Source organism: Hylobates moloch, unplaced genomic scaffold (assembly GCF_009828535.3).
Source record: "Hylobates moloch isolate HMO894 unplaced genomic scaffold, HMol_V3 SCAFFOLD_8, whole genome shotgun sequence".
Classification (NCBI taxonomy): domain Eukaryota; kingdom Metazoa; phylum Chordata; class Mammalia; order Primates; family Hylobatidae; genus Hylobates; species Hylobates moloch.
The window spans coordinates 11559529-11579746 of record NW_026652283.1 but is presented as its reverse complement, the minus strand read 5'-3'; the positions used below and the strand labels follow the sequence as shown (position 1 = coordinate 11579746).

Here is a 20218-nt window from a genome sequence, read left to right as displayed (position 1 = left end):
AATTATCCTTCACACAAAGGCACCATAATAAGCAGCAGTGAAATTCAGAGCAAACAAAACAACAAGTAAGTTATGTGCCGTATTTCAATTCATTGCGAATGCCTTGCCCACAGGTGCCCATTTTAAAATGCATCTGTGGCAGAAAACACTCCGCCCCGATATTTGCAAAGATCTTCCTGCAGTGAACAGTCCACCCTGGACTACCACAGAGAATTTTATTGCCTTGTACTCTTTTTTTTTTGGAGACGGAGTCTCGCTCTGTCGCCCGGGCTCAAGTGCAGTGGGGCGATCTCGGCTCACCGCAAGCCTCGCCTCCCGGGTTCACGCCATCCTCCTGCCTCAGCCTCCTGAGTAGCTGGGGCTACAGGCGCCCGCCCACCACACTCGGCTAATTTTTTGTGTTTTTAGTAGAGATGGGGTTTCACCATGTTAGCCAGGATGGTCTCAATCTCTTGACCTCGTGATCCGCCCGCCTCGGCCTCCCAAAGTGCTGGGATTACAGGCGTGAGCCACCGCACCCAGCCTGCCTTGTACTCTTTACTCCTCACCAGATACTTTGACTTAGATGGATACAGAAAGTTTCTTTTCAGCCAAACTTCATTCCAGTCTTAATCCATCAAAGTGATTCTTTAGACCCTCTTTACCTTGGTTCTGCCACTCCAGACACATTCTTCTAATAAAACTGTTATAGACAACAAACAGTATTAGGCATGTTCTATGTGTAAACATCCTCAGAACACGAGACTATTCGTGATTGGGAATTTCAAAGTTGTTTCTGAATTTCAGCAACCCTCCCCCAACATCCAGCCCCTAGAGTGCCAATGCCTACCTCTTCCCCTGGAGCTGAGGCCCCAGCTCTATGTCTCCTGCATCGCCTAATAGATGGGGACAAAAAAGACAAGTGGCCAGTGGGCACCAATGACAAGTGGATGAAATTAGGTCTTAGAATTATACATTTCTGAGGCATATTGATTTTATTCTTGTCACCTGGGGATAAGAATCTACATAAGAGGCAGAATGGCCGGATGCGGCAGCACACGCCTGTAATCCCAGGACTTTGGGAGGCTGAGGCAGGTGGATCACCTGAGGTTGGGAGTTCAAGACCATCCTGGCCAACATGATGAAACCCTGTCTCTACTAAAAATACAAAAATTAGCTGGGCATGGTGGTGCGTGTAAGCCAACTACTCGGGAGGCTGAGGCAGGAGAATCGTTTGAACCAGGGAGTTGGAGGTTGCAGCAAGCTGAGATCGCACCACTGCACTCCAGCCTGGCAACAGAGTGAGACTCTGTCTCAAAAAAAAGAGGCCAGGTACAGGGGCTCACACCTGTAATCCCAACACTTTGGGAGGCCGAGGTGGATGGATCTCTTGAGCTCAGGAGTTTAAGGCCAGTCTGGGTAATATGCCAAAACCCCATCTCTACAAAAATACAAAAATTAGCTGGGTGTGGTGGTGAGAGTGCCTGTAATCCCAGCTACTTGGGAGGCTGAGGTAGGAGAATCGCTTGAACCAGGGAGTCGGAGGTTGCAGTGAGCCAAGATCGTGCCACTGCACTCCAGCCTGGCAACAGAGCAAGACTCCATCCAAAAAAAAAAAAAAAAAAGAGGGTGGGTGCAGTGGCTCACACCTGTAATCCCAACACTTTGGGAGGCTGAGACAGGTGCATCTCTTGAGCTCAGGAGTTCAAGGCCAGTCTGGGTAACAAGCCAAGATCCCATCTCTACAAAAAATATAAAAATCAGCCAGGCGTGATGGCGTGTGCCTGTAGTCCCAGCTACTCAGGAGGCTGAGGTGGGAGATCACTTGAGCCTGGAAGGTCAAGGCTGCACTGAGCTGAGGTCATACCACTGCACTCCACCCTGGATGACAGAGCAAGATTATCTCAAAGAAAAAAAAAAGAGTCCACATGAGAAAGTCTTCCTAATCACCTGCTTAATTGAGAGAATGAAGGAAATAAATCTATTTAGGGATTTTAAAGACCTCTGCTGTCTTACTGATAGACTTTGCTCCATCCGCAAGAAAAACACAACCTCCTTTTAAGTAGAACTTCTCTTTTTTTTTTTTTTTTTGAGACGGAGTCTCGCTCTGTCGTCCAGGCTGGAGTGTGCAATGGCGCGATCTAGGCTCATTGCAAGCTCCGCCTCCCGGGTTCACACCATTCTCCTGCCTCAGCCTCCCGAGTAGCTGAGACTACAGGCGCCCGCCACCACACCCAGCTAATTTTTTTTTTTTTGTATTTTTAGTAGAGACGGGGTTTCACGGTGTTAGCCAGGATGGTCTCAATCTCCTGACCTCGTCATCTGCCCGCCTTGGCCTCCCAAAGTGCTGGGATTACAGGCGTAAGCCACCACGCCCGGCCAGGACTTCCCTTTCAAAGCTATCCATCATCTTGTTTCCTTGTTGATTTTTTTAAGTAATAAATATTTATCTTAATTAGGACAACCAATGAATTTGCCATGTAATCAACACTGTCAGGTTCTTACCTATTAACAAGATCTTATTTAAATCTATAAGGCCCTTTAACACCAAGGTCTTTAAGGAGTTTGAATCTTTTAAAAATAATATTTAAATTTATTGTTTCACATTAGTTTGAATAAAGCACAAGCCAAGATGGCTTAAATATCATTTGCAGATGTCCAAGCTTCTTTACAATTACAGGTCATGGGCATCATCAACCTAGTCCTTGACTTGCAGCTAAAAAAGGCAAAAGGTCTGTGTGAAGTGACAGAAGAGCACATCCTACTCATATCATGAGCAAGGAATCAACGTTGAAGAAAAGTAACAGTGTTGACATCAGCACTGTAAGAATTACTCTGTAGTAAACTGCAGCCCAGAATGGGGAAGAGTACGGAATTCATTGAGCACATTCTGGACACAATTCTGACCGATTTCAGTCTCATGATCTCTGTTGGAGCAGGTTTCATTCTCCAATTCTCTTTTACAGAACAGCAGAACTCGAGCCTTCATAAAAGTGATTAACGGCCTTTCCGCTTCTTCATTTTTCCTCCAGCCACCTTGTTCCTGACACCAATAGCACCCTCTGTATCATCATTATCTCCAGCATCCTCTCGCGAGCGTTTCTTCTTTTCTCCATGCTCCCTTAACTCCTGCAAGAAAAAAAGAGAGGATGGGATTGAAAATGAATTACTGGCCATGAAGGTTACTCATTCTAGTCCCCACTCCTTAAGATCAAGTATCAAGTAACTTGCTGATGCCTGACATTAGCAAAGGAATGAGACCCAACTCCAAGTATACAAAGATGTTAACCTTATTAGCAATCAAAATGTGAACATTAAAATAATAAGGTTTTAGTTTCACATGGCAGATTGGCAAAGACTTAAGAGAAGGGTAATCCCCAGTATTGGCCAAGGTGTAGAAAAATTCACATATATTGTCACTTATAGTACAATCTGCTATAGCTTTTCTTGGGGTGGGGGGCAATTTGGCATTCTGTATGAATTCAAATTTTAACTGTGTATATCCCTTGGCCCAACAAGTCCACTTCTAGGAATTTATTCTGAGGAAGTAAATATGCAAAGCTGTACAAAGTAGGGTGTTTAACACTGTACCAAAGTAGAAAAAAACTGGAAAAAAGCATAAGCATCCATGAATGTAAGTATTTCACACACATGATGGAATTCTTTATAGCCATTGAGAAACGATCACATGAATCTGTATTTGTTGAAACAGAAAAATGTTAATCCTATATAATTAGATAAAGTCTAATTATGGCTAAAGAAAGAAAAACAGCCAAATGTTATCAATGGTTTTCTGTGGGGAATGGTTTACCTTTTCACTTACTACTTTAATTCTATCTGTATTTTTTGAATTTTTTTCCCAATGCACATGTAATACTTTTACAAACAAAACAATCCCATGTGGGCAGAATAAAAACCAGATCTGCACCTCAGCTACTCCAAAAACAAACTATGGGCAAAGTTTCTCCATCCCTCAGACCAGAACTCCAGAAAGCAGGCAGCACTTCCAACGGTTTTCCTCTAGAATCTTCTCATCACCACTATTACTGTGACTACTACTACAGGGTCAGTATCCCTTATCTGAAATGCTTGGGACCAGCAGTATTTCGGATTTCAGATTTTTTCTAATTCTAGAATATTTGCAGATACATAATGAGCTCTCTTGGAGACGGGACTCAATTCTAAACACAAAATTCACTTGTTTCATATATATCTTATATATGAAGGTAATTTTACACAATATTTTTAATTGTCTGAAGGTAATTTTACACAGTATTTTTAATATTTTTGTGCATTAAAAACATTTTGACTGTGTCTTGATAGCAACCTGTCACATGAGGTCAGGCACGGAATTCTCCACTTGTGGCAATCCTTTTGGCACTCAAAAAGTTTTGGATCGCTGGGCATGGTGGCTCAAGCCTGTAATCCCAGCACTTTGTGAGGCCGAGGTGGGCAGATTACCTGAGGTCAGAAGTTCGAGACCAGCCTGACCAAAATGGAGAAACCCCATCTCTACTAAAAATACACAATTAGCTGGGCATGGTGGCGCATGCCTGTAATCGGGAGGCTGAGGCAGGAGAATCGCTTGAATCCAGGAGGTGGAGGTTGCAGTGAGCCGAGATTGCACCATTGCACTCCAGCCTGGGCAACAAGAGCGAAACTCCATCTCAAAAAAAAAAAAAAAAAAAAGAAAAGTTTTGTATCTTGGTTTTGGATTTCATATTTTTGGATTAGGTATAATCAACCCCTACTAGTAACTATGGAGTTTATATTAGCTTCTCTGGTGCTCATAAAACCCCATAAGGTATTCAGGCAAGTATTATTCCCAATTTACAGGTGAGAAACTGACTCTGATTCTGAGAAATTAGGCAAATTTCCCAAGCTCACAGAGTTCACAGCTGGATCTTCTGACCTCAAGTCTGATGAATTATCTCGCCACATGTGACACATGAACAGTTCCTGTGAATGTGTGAATGTCAGAATGAGGCCAAGCCTTGATTCAACCATTTGGTTGTATGGTCTAATGCAAATTACCTACCATCTCTGCACCTTAGTTTGCTCATCTTAAATTTGGAATAAAATCATACCCAGCTTCTGCAGTCTAGTATGAGGGTTCATATAATAAAGTGGCACACAGTTAACACTGTTTGCACAGACACTGGTGAGAAAAGAAAGATGCATACCATTCGGGCAAATCTCTGGGCTTCAGCGACGCGTTCTGTCAGCATCATAACCTCATCATCCTGTGTTGGAAAGACTGGTAGTTTCTTCCCAATTAAGTATTCTATGCGCTGAAAGAGTTCCACATCATACCTGAGGAAGGAAAACTGCACAGCTTTGGTTGCCTGGTAACGCAAATGCCTGTCCATTCCCAAACTATTATTATATGATACAACGCAATAGGAACCATAGGTTTAAACAATATTGAACATATTATTTCTTTTCTAAATATGGGTTAAGTGCAATCTCTGTGCATAGCCCACTAGAAAATCACTCAAGGGGGGCCAGGCATGGTGGCTTGCATCTGTAATCCCAATGCTTTGGGAGGTCAAAGCAGGAGAATCACTAGAGACCAGGAGTTCCAGACCAGCCTGGACAACATAGTGAGATGCCATCTCTATAAAAAATTAAAAATTAGCCAACCATGGTGGCATGTGCCTATAGTCCCAGCCATTCAGGAGGCTGAGGCATGAGGACTACTTGAGCCCGGGAGTTTGAAGCTGCAGTGAGCTATGATCAAGACACTGCACTCCAGCCTGGACAACAGAGTGAAACCTAGCTGCTGAAAAAAAAAAAAAGAAACAAAAATCGGCCAGGCAGGTGGCTCGCGCCTGTAATCCCAGCACTATGAGAGGCTGAGGCAGGTGGATAGCTTGAGCTCAGGCGTTCAAGACCAGCCTGGGCAACATGACAAAACCCTGTCTCTACTAAAAATATTTTGTTAAAGGCCAGGGGTGCTGGCATGCACCTGTGGTCCCAGCTATTTGGGAGGCTAAGGTGAGGTAGAAGGATTGCTTGAGCCCAGGGGGTGGAAGGTGCACTTAGCCAACATTGCACCACTGCACTCCAGCCTAGGCAACAGAGCGAGACAAATAAAAAAAAAAGGAAAAGAAAAGGAGGGAGGGAGGGAGAAAATCCCTCAAGGTATTTGTTCACAGAACAGCCTTGGGTACATAAAAATTTGTTTCTTAAAAAAAAAAAAAATTGGAAATAGTTATTCTAATACTTTCTGAGTTGACACTAAGGCAATTGCTCTCCAGCTCTAGGTACCATTCTACATGCCAAATACTATACTAGATCTTTTACATGTATAATCTCCAATTTTCACCAAAACCCTGCTACATAGGTATTATTATTCCCATCTTTTAACTCCTTCATCCTGGTTTTCAGTATGAAAGTGATTAGTGTAGTAAATGGTAGTGTCAGGTTCTCAGCCAGTGGCTCGAAAGTTCTGCTCTTTTCTCTACATTGCTCTGCCCCTAAAGCTGATTTACTTACTGTGTGACAAAAGTAATAGCCTTTCCAGAGCGCCCAGCTCTAGCTGTTCGACCTACTCGATGGATGTAATCCTAAAACAAAAAGGGTAAATAAATTCAAGTTATATGGATTATAAGTTTAAAAAAAACTACATATGCAAAGTCCTGCTGTAAAACCTTTCAAAGAAAACAGATTCATGTCGTAACATGGAGAAAATAAATGGCCTGGGCAATTTGTTGAGACAAATTCTACTTCATCTTTTTTATTCTCCTTGCAGCACAAAATTGATCCAACGCTTTCCCTTCTTTCACAGACAGATACATCTACAAAGCATATCTACATGGTCGCAGGCTGCACGGTATTTTAAAAAACAGCACTGGATCTCGAGGCAGAGCTTGGTTACAGCTCTGGTCCTTCCCATCTGCCAGTTAGACAATTACCTGCAAATTACATAACCTCTCTGAACCTTGGTTTCTATCTATTGAACAGGAATAGAAATACATGCCCAAATTACAGAGTTGTTACGAAAATCAAATGAGACAGCATCTTGTCTACAGCAGTTAAATACAAAGACAAGAGACACACCAGTTCTCATCCAGGGGTGATTCTGTCATCCTCAAGGGACACTGGTAATGTCTGGAAATATTTCTGATTATCACAAGTGGAAGAGTGTGTGATGCTGTTATCTAGTGGGTAAAGGCCAGGAATGCTACTAGGAATCCTTCAACTCAAAGAACAACCCCCACAACAAAGAATTCGAAAGCTTAAAATGTTACTAGTGCCAAGGCTGAGAAACCTTGAGACACACTAAGCACTACAAGCTGTAGGCTGGGCGCAGTGGCTCACGCCTGTAATCCCAGCACTTTGGGAGGCCGAGGCGGGCAGATCACGAGGTCAGGAGATCAAGACCGTCCTGACTAACACGGTGAAACCCCGTCTCTACTAAAAATACAAAAAATTAGCCAGGCATGTGGTGGGCGCCTGTAGTCCCAGCTACTCAGGAGGCTGAGGCAGGAGAATGGCGTGAACCTAGGAGGCAGAGCGTGCAGTGAGCCGAGATTGCGCCACTGCACTCCAGACTGGGTGACAGAGCAAGACTCCACCTCGAAAAAACTGCAAGCTGTCATTCTCAAGAAATGACAGTGACAGGATCAGTATGTGTTGCACCAGCCCCTTCTATGAGCATCTAATAACTCTCCTTGGCTACCTCTTTCATATGTATTAATGTTACATACACAGGCCTGTGCAAGACGACGTGAATGAACTAATCAAGGGCTTTCTTGTTTTTTGATACTTAATTAACCAGGAACAAAAAAACTGCTGTAACTAAGGAAAGACAGAAGACACTCCATTAAGAAATACACTTTAGGACTAGAAAGGCAAGTTAGCAATAGGACTCACCTTGGAATGGGTAGGAATGTCAAAGTTGACAACTACATCTACATGAGGTATGTCCAAACCTCGGCTGGCAACGTCAGTTGCTAGAAGAATGGAACGGGCCTTGGCCTTAAACTTATTAAGGGATCCTAGGCGCTTACTCTGAGGTAATGAAAAAGAAATGTTGGAAAACTTAACATATGTTTTGCAATACAAAACACAAAATAGACAAACACGAGAACAAACAGACATAAATTTTTTGAAGTTTTTTTCCCCCTAAGTTTTGAATGGGGCTTCACAGGTCAAAACAGAAATAAGGAAGCAACAAAAAATTTAAAAAATATATGATACAAAATAAGGGTAGTTTGACATGATGGAAAGGTAACTGGGAAATAATTTATTAATGTTTTTAGAGACCAGAGTCATTATTACCACTAGGGCTGAATAAATCAACTCAACAGCTTGCAAACCAGACAGCTACATATGAAATATTCTAATGGGGAGCCTCTCGCTACCCTGAAAGGAGAAAGTAAGTATCTAGAGCAACACTGCAAAGCCCATAAAATTACAACAATTATGGAAACAGGCATCGGTGCCTTATGTCCTTATTGTACAAACCTACTGTTAAGAGGTTTATCTCGCTCACGCCACCAGTGCATGGCTGATGATGATGATGAATCCTTACCTGACTCATTTGTCCATGGAGGGGGATGGCAGTGAAGCCAAGATTTCGCAGTAGCAAAGCTGTTCTCTGGGTATTATTACAGGTGCTGCAGAATATCATAAAGGAGTTTCCAGCCAACTCATTTAGAATATAAACCAGGTAGGTATCCTAAGTTACAAACCCAAAACAATGTACGTCATTGAACGTGGGAGACAGGATTGGAGACCTGGCATATACATAAGGTAAAGACTAAGCCTACAGTCGCTTTTCAATTATCCAGACCTCCAGCTGCCAGCTTTGCATTCCTTAACCAGCATTATCATCTCTGTGAACCACATATTCCCCACTTAGCCTAAAGGCAGGCAGGAGATCTGTACTCAGCAAACAGGAGAAGTCCTTATATCAAAGCACAAAACCAGGGGCTTCATCCTAAATAAAAGCCACATAATAAGCAGACAAAGGAAAAATTACCTCAAGGATGGGGATGGGAAGGAACTATATGATTACATCATGACCTCAGTATTGTGGTTTAATGTGTTGTGAATTCCTGGCATATCTGGCTTATCGGTGATAATATAAGCAAGATATGCACTCTAAAGCAAACAGACAGGATGCCAATCTGCATTACAGCTCTTACCTAATCAAGAGTTGACACATTTTCAGATGCTTTGGTGAAAAGAAGAGGGAGACGCAGGAATGATCAAAGTAAACATTTTACCTTGAATTTAGAGGGAATAAAAATATAATATTGCTGTAATTTTTCAACTGTTTGGTATTTAGAGGAAACAGCACATTTCACAGGATTCTTCAGAGCTGCTCGCTGAAGTTTTTGAACCTGAAGGAAGAAGATCCAGAATAGCACACTGATGCCTAAACACTCTTTATTTATGACACGGTTTGGCTCTGTGTCCCCACCCAAATCTCACGTTGAACTGTAATCCCCACGTCATGGGAGGGACCTGGTGGGAGGTGATTGGATCATGGAGGTGGTTTTCCCCATTGCAGTTCTCATGATAGTGAGTTCTCACAATTTCTGACCGTTTTAAAGTGTGGCACTGCCCCCACCTCCTGCCGCCATGTAAGACGTGCCTTGCTTCCCCTTCGCCTTCTGCCATAATTGTAAGTTTCCTGAGGTCTTCCCAGCCATGTGGAACTGAGAGTCAATTAAACCTCTTTTCTGTATAAATTACCTAGTCTCAGATAGTTATTTATAGCAGTGTGAAAACGGACTAAAGCAATTTATTTTTACTTATTGTTATTACTATTTACTTTATGTATCAATTCTCATACAGAAGAAACAAAAGTCCTAGCAAATTTCACCTTCTTGGTCATGGTGGCAGAGAAGAGGAATGTTTTCCGATCTCGAGGAATCACTTTGAGGATCTTGTCAACCTAAAGCACGAAGAGGAAAAGATGCCAGTATGATATTCAGACTGGAAGAGCTGCAAATCCTCTAGGTAGTGAAGGAGGTAGACACTAATAACAAACTAAATATATCACTGTGAAGTGAAGATTTGGGACTCGAAAATTCAATTCGATTCAGCTAAAGTTTACTGAATATTTACTATCTGATACCCTACCAAATACTATTAAAAAAAATACCTTTCTGAGAAAAGAACAGTTTAAATTAGTAGACCAGAGCTGATTTAAGAGAAAAGTCAAGAAAAAGTATTAATCAACTAAGTAAGCTGGGATTAGTGGGTCATCAAAGAAAATAAAGATATTTCAGGGTGGAGGTCAAGGTCTAAATTAAATGAAATGGAAAATAAAATCCGGTTTTGATATTTCCCATTTCTGGAGTCAGAGTCAGACTATATTCTAAAGATAAAAGGGTGCTGAGAAACTGCAATTTGAAGAATATCAAGAATGAAACTGATACTGATGCAATGTTCTACATAAAACAAGTGGGCAATGAACCAAATTTTGAAACAGAAACCTTGAGATGCTCTAAGAGGAGGAAAGAAACTGAGAGCTCACCTCTGTTTCAAAATCCATATTCAGTATTCGGTCGGCTTCATCCATGACCAAGTATTTGAGAGCTCTCAAGTTGAAACCTTTCGTATTTTCCAAGTGGTCAATCAGTCGACCAGGAGTTGCTACCAAGAAAGGTTGAGGAGAAACAGTGATGTTTCAGAGCAAGACAAAAAAAAAAAAAAAACAAATAAACTTATCTGCCCCACCCACAGCTCTCCACCAAATTTAACTTAAGAAATTAAAAAATTTAACAGGGTTACAAAATCTGTTTCTCAAAGTCTTTCTATGCAACACTGGTAGATTTTCTCCAATTCATCACTGCCAGTGTCTTTTACCTTTGTCAGTTACTCACCTATTATTATATGTGGTTTTTTTGCAAGGGCCAAAGATTGAGACATTGAATCAATTCCACCTACAATCACAGCTACAGAGAGAAAAAGAACATAGAGACGAGATCCTTAATTTTTTCCACAGTCCACTGAACATCTTTTAAAGCCAATGCCAGATTTCTACTTAGATTTGTTCTTCCCTTACAATTAATACTCTTCCCAAAGCTCAAATACAACACATTAGCTCTTTAGGTCAATAAATTAATTATGCTAGCAATACTTTCCTCCATTCTCCTTCCTCCACACTCATTCTTCACTTGTGATAGCAACCTAGGATCCCTTCCCTCTCAGACACTTACCACTCTGCACTCCAATAGAGGACCCCAGGGCTTCAAACTGCTCTGAGATCTGAAAGGCCAGCTCCCGAGTCGGGGTAAGAACTAGGGCGAACAAACGCTGTGGGGTCTCCAGAAGTGCATTTAGAATGGGCAAAGCAAAGGCCCCTGTCTTTCCAGAGCCAGTTTCTGCAAGCCCAATGATATCACGACCTAGAAGAAAAAGAAATTCAACAGCCAAGTAAGCTCTTTGCACTATTTCTGTGTTTTCTACAATGACACAATGCTGGGCACAAAGTAGACGCTTAATAAATATCTGATGAACTGGGGAGAGAGGAAAGTTGGATAAACAGAAAAGACATGGTGTCTCTCTTAGATAAGCTCAAAACCCAGTGGTGAGACAGACAAATATACAAATGCATTATAATGTGGTAAGAGTTTGAATATAAGCCCCTGCAAAATACAGCGAGAACACAAGGAAAAGTAACTACTGCCCAGAAGAGTCAGGAAAGGCTAACAGAGGTGATAAGTGAGTTAAACCTGGAAGTAAGCAGAGAAGGGAAGAAAGGGTATTCCTGTGAGAGGAAAGAGAATTAAGGCTTTAAAGAACATAGCATGCTGGCTGGGCACGGTAGCTCACACCTGTAACCCCAGCACTTTGGGAGGCCGAGCCAGGCAGATCACCTGAGGTTGGGAGTTCGAGACCAGCCTGACCAACAAGGAAAATCCCTGTCTCTACCAAAAACACAAAATTACCCGGGCATGGTGGTGCATGCCTGTAATCCCAGCTACTTGGAAGGCTGAGGCAGGAGAATTGCTTGAACCCGGGAGGCGGAGGTTGTGGCAGCGGTAAGCGGAGATCGCGCCACTGCACTCCAGCCTGGGCAACAAGAGCGAAACTCCGTCTCAAAAAATAAAAAGAACATAGCATGCATAGTTAGGCTGAGAAGTACAATGTGGCTAGAACACAGAAGTGTTAAGGGAGAAAGACAGAAGAATGAGGCTAGAGTTTTGATGTTTTCCTATAAGAGGGAATTGAAGGATTTTAAACAGGGAATATCATGATCAATATTACTGTTTAGGAAGATAAACTCTAGGCCTGATGGCATAAGGAGGAGCCAAGGAACTTAACAGTGCATGCCAGTTACTGCTCCTTCTGAGGGAAGAATGCTCTAAGTAATCCTTTAAGAACAGGTCACCACTGATTGTTATCACCACTCAAGCCACAACTTATAAGACTTAGAAATTAACTCCTGAGTCGAGATCACTATGTCCAAGCTGGCTGTAGCCCGTGAGGTAGCTATGCACTACAACAGTGGCCAGTGAGAATGCTCCCTATTAAATCACGACCCCTACAGTTGCTGCCCCGGTTCTATGACTGTGTAACTGCTGAGAAGTCTTCTTTACCTAGAAGATAATCCTACAATAAACAAATCCCTTTTCCCTGACATAACCTGAACATGACTTACAATCGGAAATGACTTAAATGACCAGAACAGGGAAAACAAAGGCTTAACTGGGACACTGGATGTAATTCAGGGGAGATATGATGGTGGCCTGAACGGAGGCCAGGGATGAGCACAGGAACGAGATTCAGAAACTAACAAAAGGAAATGTGGGTGACTCACACATTTTTAGTACAGGACACTCGAAAGCCAAAAACTGAGATATCGGCAACAGAAAAATTAGTCCTGGTGAGGAAAATGAGGACTTTGGTTTCCACACAGGGAACTTGGAACTTAAGATTCCTGCAGTAAACTCAAAGAGATATGTCTAAAAACCAGTTGGACATACTTGTTTAGAGATATGTCTAAAAACCAGTTGAACACATTTGTTTGGAGCTCAGGAAAAAAGTGGGGGTTAGAACAGACATGGGAGCCATAAGTATCCTACCGCTGGTACTCCCTCTGGGGCAGATGCTTCCAAATAATCTATGAGACTTACATATATATATATATATGCCCCGTCCCATGCCTGGAAATTCTGATTCAGTAGGTCTTGGCTGGGACCTAGAAATCTCTCTTTAAAAAAAAGAGCAGCTCCACAGATGATTCTGATGAACACAGACTCACTGATGCAGACAGGGTTTAAGCTTGAGGACTGAGTGAGAAATGTTATGTAGTATTTCAGAGTAAGAAAAAAGGGTAAAGACAGAATCGATAACGTAAGTCAAAGGGAAAAGAACCAGAAGAAGAGACTGAGAAAGAACAGCTAGAAAGACAGAAGAAAATGCTGTCTGGAAATCAAGGAGGAAGGCAGCTTCAAGAAAGAAGAGTGATCGGTGGTGTTCAATGTCACTGATCAAGTAGAACATACCTGTAAGATCCACCTCTTAAACATTAATCAGTTAAACCAGGATCTGCCATGCCAGATCAGACAACAGTGTGATATGGTTTGGCTGTGTCCCCACCCAAATCTCATCTTGAATTGTACTCCCATAATTTCCACATGTTGTGAGAGGGACCCAGTGGGAGATAATTTGAATCATGGAGGCAGTTTCCCCCATACTGTTCTCATGGTAGTGAATAAGTCTCACGAGATCTGACGGTTTTATCAGGGGTTTCTGCTTTTGCATGTCTCTCATTTTCTCTTGCCGCCACCATGTAATAAGTGCCTTTTGCCTCCTGCCATGATTCTGGGGCCTCCGCAGCCACACACAGAACTGTAAGTCCAGTTAAACCTCTTTTTCTTCCCAGTCTCCAGTGTGTCTTTATCACAGTGTATCCTAGTGAATTCTATTCTTTAGCCTTCTTTTCATTAACATCAGTGTTTTCCATTCAAAAGCATATGCAAGATGTGAAATACAAGTCAAACCAGACAATGGACTGATTTTTTAAAGATTACGGACAAATGACAATCCAGGGATAAAATGTCTCACTCATCTACTTATTTTAATGTTCCCAGTGGCAGGGTAGGTAACAATGAATTGCAACAGCATCTACCTATCTGAGAAATAAAGGTCAGTGTAAGCAAATGATTCCCAAAGCTTTTTATTCCTCAACTCCTTGGGGATACCGCCATCCCAGCCTGTGTAACACAATACACCTTAGGGAACAGGGGGCGGGGGAGCTAGGATTTGTCCTTTTTTTGTCAAGGGAATCTTAACATTTCAGAAGAAAGGAGTACATAAGAAAGATTTAGGGAAGTAAAGGAGCTGAAGTCGCTTGGTTCATGAAGCAATAAGCTCTGCTCGCTGCCCACAGCTGAGACCTGCACTGCTTTCAGTTTTTTAATAAGTCCCTCAGAGCAACCCTCAGTTTGTGAAACTGATATATTTTTCTATGTCATCTCCTTTCTTCATCTCTGAAGAAACCTCTAAGCCTTTTCAGTTTATACCTGTAGAGAATATATCAGCATGCATAAACTCCATAAGAGCAGCATAAATTTTGTCATATAGACCTGCCACGTTGCTAGCACTGAACATAAGTGCTTGCTATATGGCAGCCACTAATAAACTGTTTGAAATTCCTTGAGGACAACTCTAAGTGATCTCTGCAACAGACATAAATAGATGGTGTCTCACTATGTTGCCCAGGCAGGTCTCAAACTCCTGGTCTCAAGCAATCCTCCCACCTCAGCCTCCCAAAGTCCTGGGATTACAAGCATGAACCACCATGCCCATTAAACAACTTTTGATCTCTTGATAGTAACAAACTTTGATGCAGGTCCATTAACAGAGGTTTTTTGAGCTATAAGATTCTATGTTCAAATTCCAGCTCTAGCAATAATTAGTTAGGTGACTCTAGCCAAAGGATTTAACTCCCTGAGTCTCAATTTCCTCACTAATAAATTAATTATCCCTACCTACCATTCAGCGTTGTTATAAGGTTTAAGAACAGCGGACAATCCGGGCTTATTAACTTTGCAGAAACTGAAAACGTCATTAGTACCACATTCAAATTTAGAAGTTATTTTAATCGAATAACAACAGCAACAAAAACAAAAGTTAGATTATTGAATCATTCCTATAGATTCAAATGAAGCATTTATAAACTACTCATTAGAATGAGACAAACCCAAGAATAAGGACAAAGACATTTTCCATGGTGACCATTTCTGTCAGTTCCTAGTAATCTTCCACTGACCCCTCCCTATTCTTTTCTGCATCAAATTTAAACTTATGGCTGAAAACATTAAAATAATTTTAGGATTACTGCCAGCTATTTGGACTCCTTCTTCTCACCTATGCTGTAGGGCAAGCTGGAAAAGTTAAAATGCACGAACGCTTCTTGCTATTTGAAAGTAACGCGGGCCGCTGATACTTCTTTCCCACCACTGGCCTTTACACAGTCTTTATCCTTATCCTCCAAACTTCTCTGCATAAGTTGGAAGTGCTTACTAGCCCCTCCTTGAAACACTTTCCCTTCCCTAATTTGTGTGAAACTATACTCTCATGATTTTCAACCCTCTGTTGAATCTTCCTATTTTCCTCTGTCATCTTTGCCAATCTAATCCATTTCCAATCTCAGCTATAACCGCTCTTTGGATACTGTGTCTATATCCAGCTCTGGCCTCTCAATCAAGTTCCAATCCAAGGATTCCAACTGGGTATTTTTTTTCTTTTTTATTGTCCCCCAGTTTTATTAATTCACAAAAAATTATACTTATGGTATACAATGCAAAGTTCAGATATATGTATACTTTGTGAGTGATTAAATCAAGCTCATTAACATATCTGTCACCTCACATACTTGTCATTTTTGTGGTGAGAACATTTAAGATCCACTCTCCTAGCAATTTTCAAATACACAAAACATTATTAACTGTAGTCACCATGCTATTCAATAGATCTTCAGAACTTACCCATCCCGGCTAACTGAAACTGTACCCTGAGCAACATTTCCCCATTCCCCTCCCACAATGTCAACTCTATCTCGTTGATATCCAAAATCAATTACTTCCAACTGAACTCATCTTTCCTGAATTTTTTCCCCTGTTCCCTTTTTGTATCAGTGGTACACCAATAATATGCCTTAAACATACAGCCTAGAAACTTAGATTTTCCCCACCCCTTCCTTGCCTTCCACTTGCTTAACTGGTTGTAAAATCATAATCATTCTTTTTCCAACATTTTCTTTTTCAGTCTACCACCACCCTACCCATTATTTATTGCAAAAATCATTACAAAGGCCTACTAATTGGTTTCCCAAACTCAGTCTCTTGTTTCTAATGATCTTTCACAGCTATGAGATTAATCTTCCAAGAGTACAACTCTAAATCCTTAATCTCCAAAAATGCCCCACTGCCTATGAAACGAAGACCAAATTCCTTGACCCAGCACTCAAATCTTTCATAATCTGGCCCCAATCACCTTACTAAACTTTTTCACCACTCTGCTAAGTACTTGCAAATCTCCATACATGCCCATGTTTTCCAGATGGCTTTTTTTCAAGCTGTTCCCTATGCCTAGAAAGTCCTCCCCTCCCATCATATCTGAATGTCTAAATCCTTCTAAATTCAGTCTTCAAGGTTCAGCTCACATGTCTTCCCAACCTCCCCAGCCAAAAATAAAATGAAATAAATCTTCTCTAATCCATCCTAATTAGAAATAATCTCTTCTCCCTCAGTGCACTCTGAATGTAACTTTCTTAGGTCCCTGTTCAACTTGTTATAAATTTATAATTATCTCTTTAATAGATTATAGACTCTTGGAGAGGACAAACTGTTAACCTCCAGTGCCTTACGTTTGCAACAAATAGTAACTATTTATGGAAAGAGCAAATGGAATTTTGTAGAGTAAGTCTAACCCCTTTTCCACATGACAGCTCTTCAAATCATTAAATTTTTCAATTACTATCAATAATAATCGCTACATTAATTACTCATGAGTAATTATAGCTTACATTAATCACTAATAATATAGTAATACAGTAATAGCTACAGTAATACTAACAATAATTAGCCACATTACCCCTCTTATAATAATTGCTATGATTACATTCACTTTCTCTGAGGATCTTAACAGATTTCAGTTAACTAAGACCTCTGGGTCTCTTTTATCACCCACCCTAATCCTGTAAAGTTGATACTTTAGGAATCTAAGAGCAGGACTTTACTTCTACTCCTATTACAGTTCATCCTGTTACAGCCAGATGTAGTGGCTCACACCTGTAATCCCAGCACTTTGGGAGGCCAAGGCAGGTAGATCACTTGAGGTCAGGAGTTCGAGACCAGCCTGGCCAACATGCTGAAACCCCGTCTCTACTAAAAATATAAAATCAGCCGGGCATGGTGGTGCGCCTGTAATCTGTTACTTGGGAGACGGAGGCGGGAGAGTTGCTTGAACCTGAGAGGCAGAGGTTGCAGTGAGCCAAGATCGCACCACTGCACTCCAGCCTGGGCGACAGAGTGAAACTCTATCTCAAAAAAAAACTCCATCTTAAAAAAAAGATCTCAAAAAGAAAAAAGTTCATCCCGTTAGTTTCAGTTCCAGTAGCCATCAATCTGCTTTAACTACTCTTTTACAAATCTGATAAACATGCCTCACAGCAAGAATTCTCAACTCCTCAAGACACACATATGTGTTCCAGGCATCCTTCCCTAAGTATGCGCCCATTGATGCATAGTCTACCGAGATTGTCGTTAATATACTTTAATCTAGGGCTTCCTTAAAGTCAGCATCTGTGGCAGAGAATAAACCCTTTCAGCTATTAAGACAGAAAGTAAGCTCAGTAAAACTGGAGAATGACATTTTCAAATACCATTACCCAAACTTTGTACCTTTAGTGACCATATCCTTATTTCACTTGAAGTATGCAAGCAACAGCTTTCAAAAGGGGTATCTAATTGAGATAACTTTATATTAAATCTGTACGAAGTCATACAACCTACCTTGTAAGGCCAAAGGAATAGCTTCAATCTGGATCTTGGTGGGTTTTGTCCATCCCAACTGGTCACAAGCTTCACACAACACATCTGTCACACCCTTAGAATTCAGAAAAATATACCTTAGCCAAGAACAGCACACCCCTACCTCCCTCCTACTTAACTGACTTTGTCAGAACCATCATGTACAACCATCGTACTTGATTTAAAAGGTATTTACTGTGCATCTCAGAGCCTACTCTTTAACTATACCATGAGACAGTAGCTCAAGGCTTAACGAACACTTTCTGCTCACCAAGGCCAAGGCCAAGTGCTTTACATGTATCATCTCATTTAATCGTCACAACAATTCTGCGAGGTAAATACTTATTACTATCCCCAATTTACAGATGTGGAAAGAGAAACACAGAGAGGTAACAACTTGTCCTCAGTAAGAGACTGGGTCAAAATTCAAATCTGGTTGGTTCATCTGACTCCAAAGCTCCAGTTATAAAGAGACCAATTCCCCATATGTACAACCTCCTGGACACATACAAACGTTGCCACACTAAAGTGGCGAATAGGGCAAATGGGGGGGTCTCAGGGCCCAGCAGCCCTCCCACCACCCAAACTCGGAGCACGTCCGAAACCCAGCCCTCTGAAATTCTCGGGAAAACCCACGCTAGGCCCCAAGATGCTTTTGTACACTATCAGAGCGGGATCTAAGGTAACTGGGGTCTGCCTGAGCCTAGCACCAGAGTACATAAAAGAAGCCAGCGTCATCCATTCTCACCAGGTCTTTAAATGTTTTAGTTTCCTCCTCTTCCACCATCGGCTGGGACGCTTCGGTCGGAGAATCGTGTTCCTCGGGTGCCGCCATCTTGTCTGAGGTCTCCGGAAGTGGGTCTGCGGCGCGCGGGATGCTGGGAAATGTAGTTTTAGTTCTCCCCGGACGGCGTACTCTGGGCGCCCCCTGCGGGCTTGCCGGGGATTGCACCCGTCCGCTAGGCGGGTGGGGCCCCGTGAATATGGGCGCGTAGGCTTGCGGAACAGATCCGATTGCAGAAGGGGCTGATCACCAGGGACTCCAGTTGACCTTTAGGTCCCTTTTAAAGAGCCTTCCCTAGGTGTGTCGCCAGTTATGTTCCCTGCTTTTCTAACCATAGAGTTTGGAATGGATTGATATCACAATACTATTTTTTATTATGTCATTACTTTATTCAATAATGTTGAGAGCCTACCATTTGCTAAGACTATGCTAGATGCCTAGGTGAATAGGACAGCGACCCCTGCCCTCGTAGAGAAAAAGAAGACAGATCATAAATAAGCTGTCACAGATCATTTCAAATTGTGAAAAGTAGCTGGGTGTGCTCACGCCTGTAACCCCAGCACTGTGGGAGGCCGAGGTGGACGGATCACTTGAGCCCAGGAGTTCGAGACCAGCCTGGGCAACATGGCGAAACCCCGTGTCTACAAAAAATATAAAAATCACCCGGACATGCATGGTGGCATGCGCCTGTAATCCCAGCTACTCAGGGGGCTGAGGTTGAGGGATCAGTTGACCCCAGAGGTTGAGGCTGCAGTGAGTGGAGATCGTGCTACTGTACTCCAGCCTGGGCGACAGAGTGAAACCCTGTTCACGTAAAAATGACAGAGTAACCTGGGGAGGGTGGGTTGTGGGGATAAGTGTGAGATTGGGAAGGCCTCTCTGAGACAGTGATCTTTGAGTTAAGACCTCAATGTTGAGCAGGAGAGAACGCTTTAAGATCCCAGGAGATAATTACTCCAGAGTGAGAGAATTCCAAGTACCAAGACCGTGAAGCTACTAAAGGCTATTCTGGAAAGCAGCAAATTCAGAGCTGTATGTTGCATGCCCCATGGCCAGCGAGTGCCCTCCTGTGGCCTGTCACCTGGGTCTCCCACTGCACAGGGTGCTCATTGCAGTCTTATTCCTGAGGATGGGAAGTTGGGGGCAATCTGGTGTCCGTCATTGGGAAAATGCATAGTTAAAATGTGAACATGGTGTCTACAAACATGCCCTTAACAATATGATTAGATCTCAAAAACCTAGTGCTGAGTGAGAAAAGCATAAAATATATTAAGCATATTAAAATATAGGCCCACAGATATCACATTCTGCTAAAACACATCCAACAGAAGATACACTTGAAATATTTTAGAATGGTTGCCTGCAGAGGGAGAATTAGAATAAAATTGGGAATTGGGAATAAAAGAATTAAATGTATAAGATAATAGGCCAGCCACGATGGCTAACACCT

The 20218-nt window shown here is 42.1% G+C and overlaps 1 protein-coding gene across 1 annotated transcript; it reads right to left on the bottom strand.

Moving 5' to 3' along the window:
- Positions 1–2549: 2549 nt before the first annotated feature.
- DDX47 (DEAD-box helicase 47) lies at positions 2550–19321 on the bottom strand. Its single transcript, XM_032159660.2, has 12 exons — positions 18733–19321; positions 17967–18060; positions 11160–11348; positions 10824–10895; positions 10475–10593; positions 9818–9889; positions 9216–9332; positions 8519–8665; positions 7858–7995; positions 6478–6548; positions 5163–5292; positions 2550–3108 (listed from the first exon to the last, which is right to left on the bottom strand). The coding sequence occupies exons 1-12, from the start codon at positions 18817–18819 to the stop codon at positions 2977–2979; spliced, it is 1368 nt and encodes a 455-aa protein (XP_032015551.1). The 5' UTR covers positions 18820–19321; the 3' UTR covers positions 2550–2976.
- Between the last annotated feature and the right edge of the window lie 897 nt (positions 19322–20218).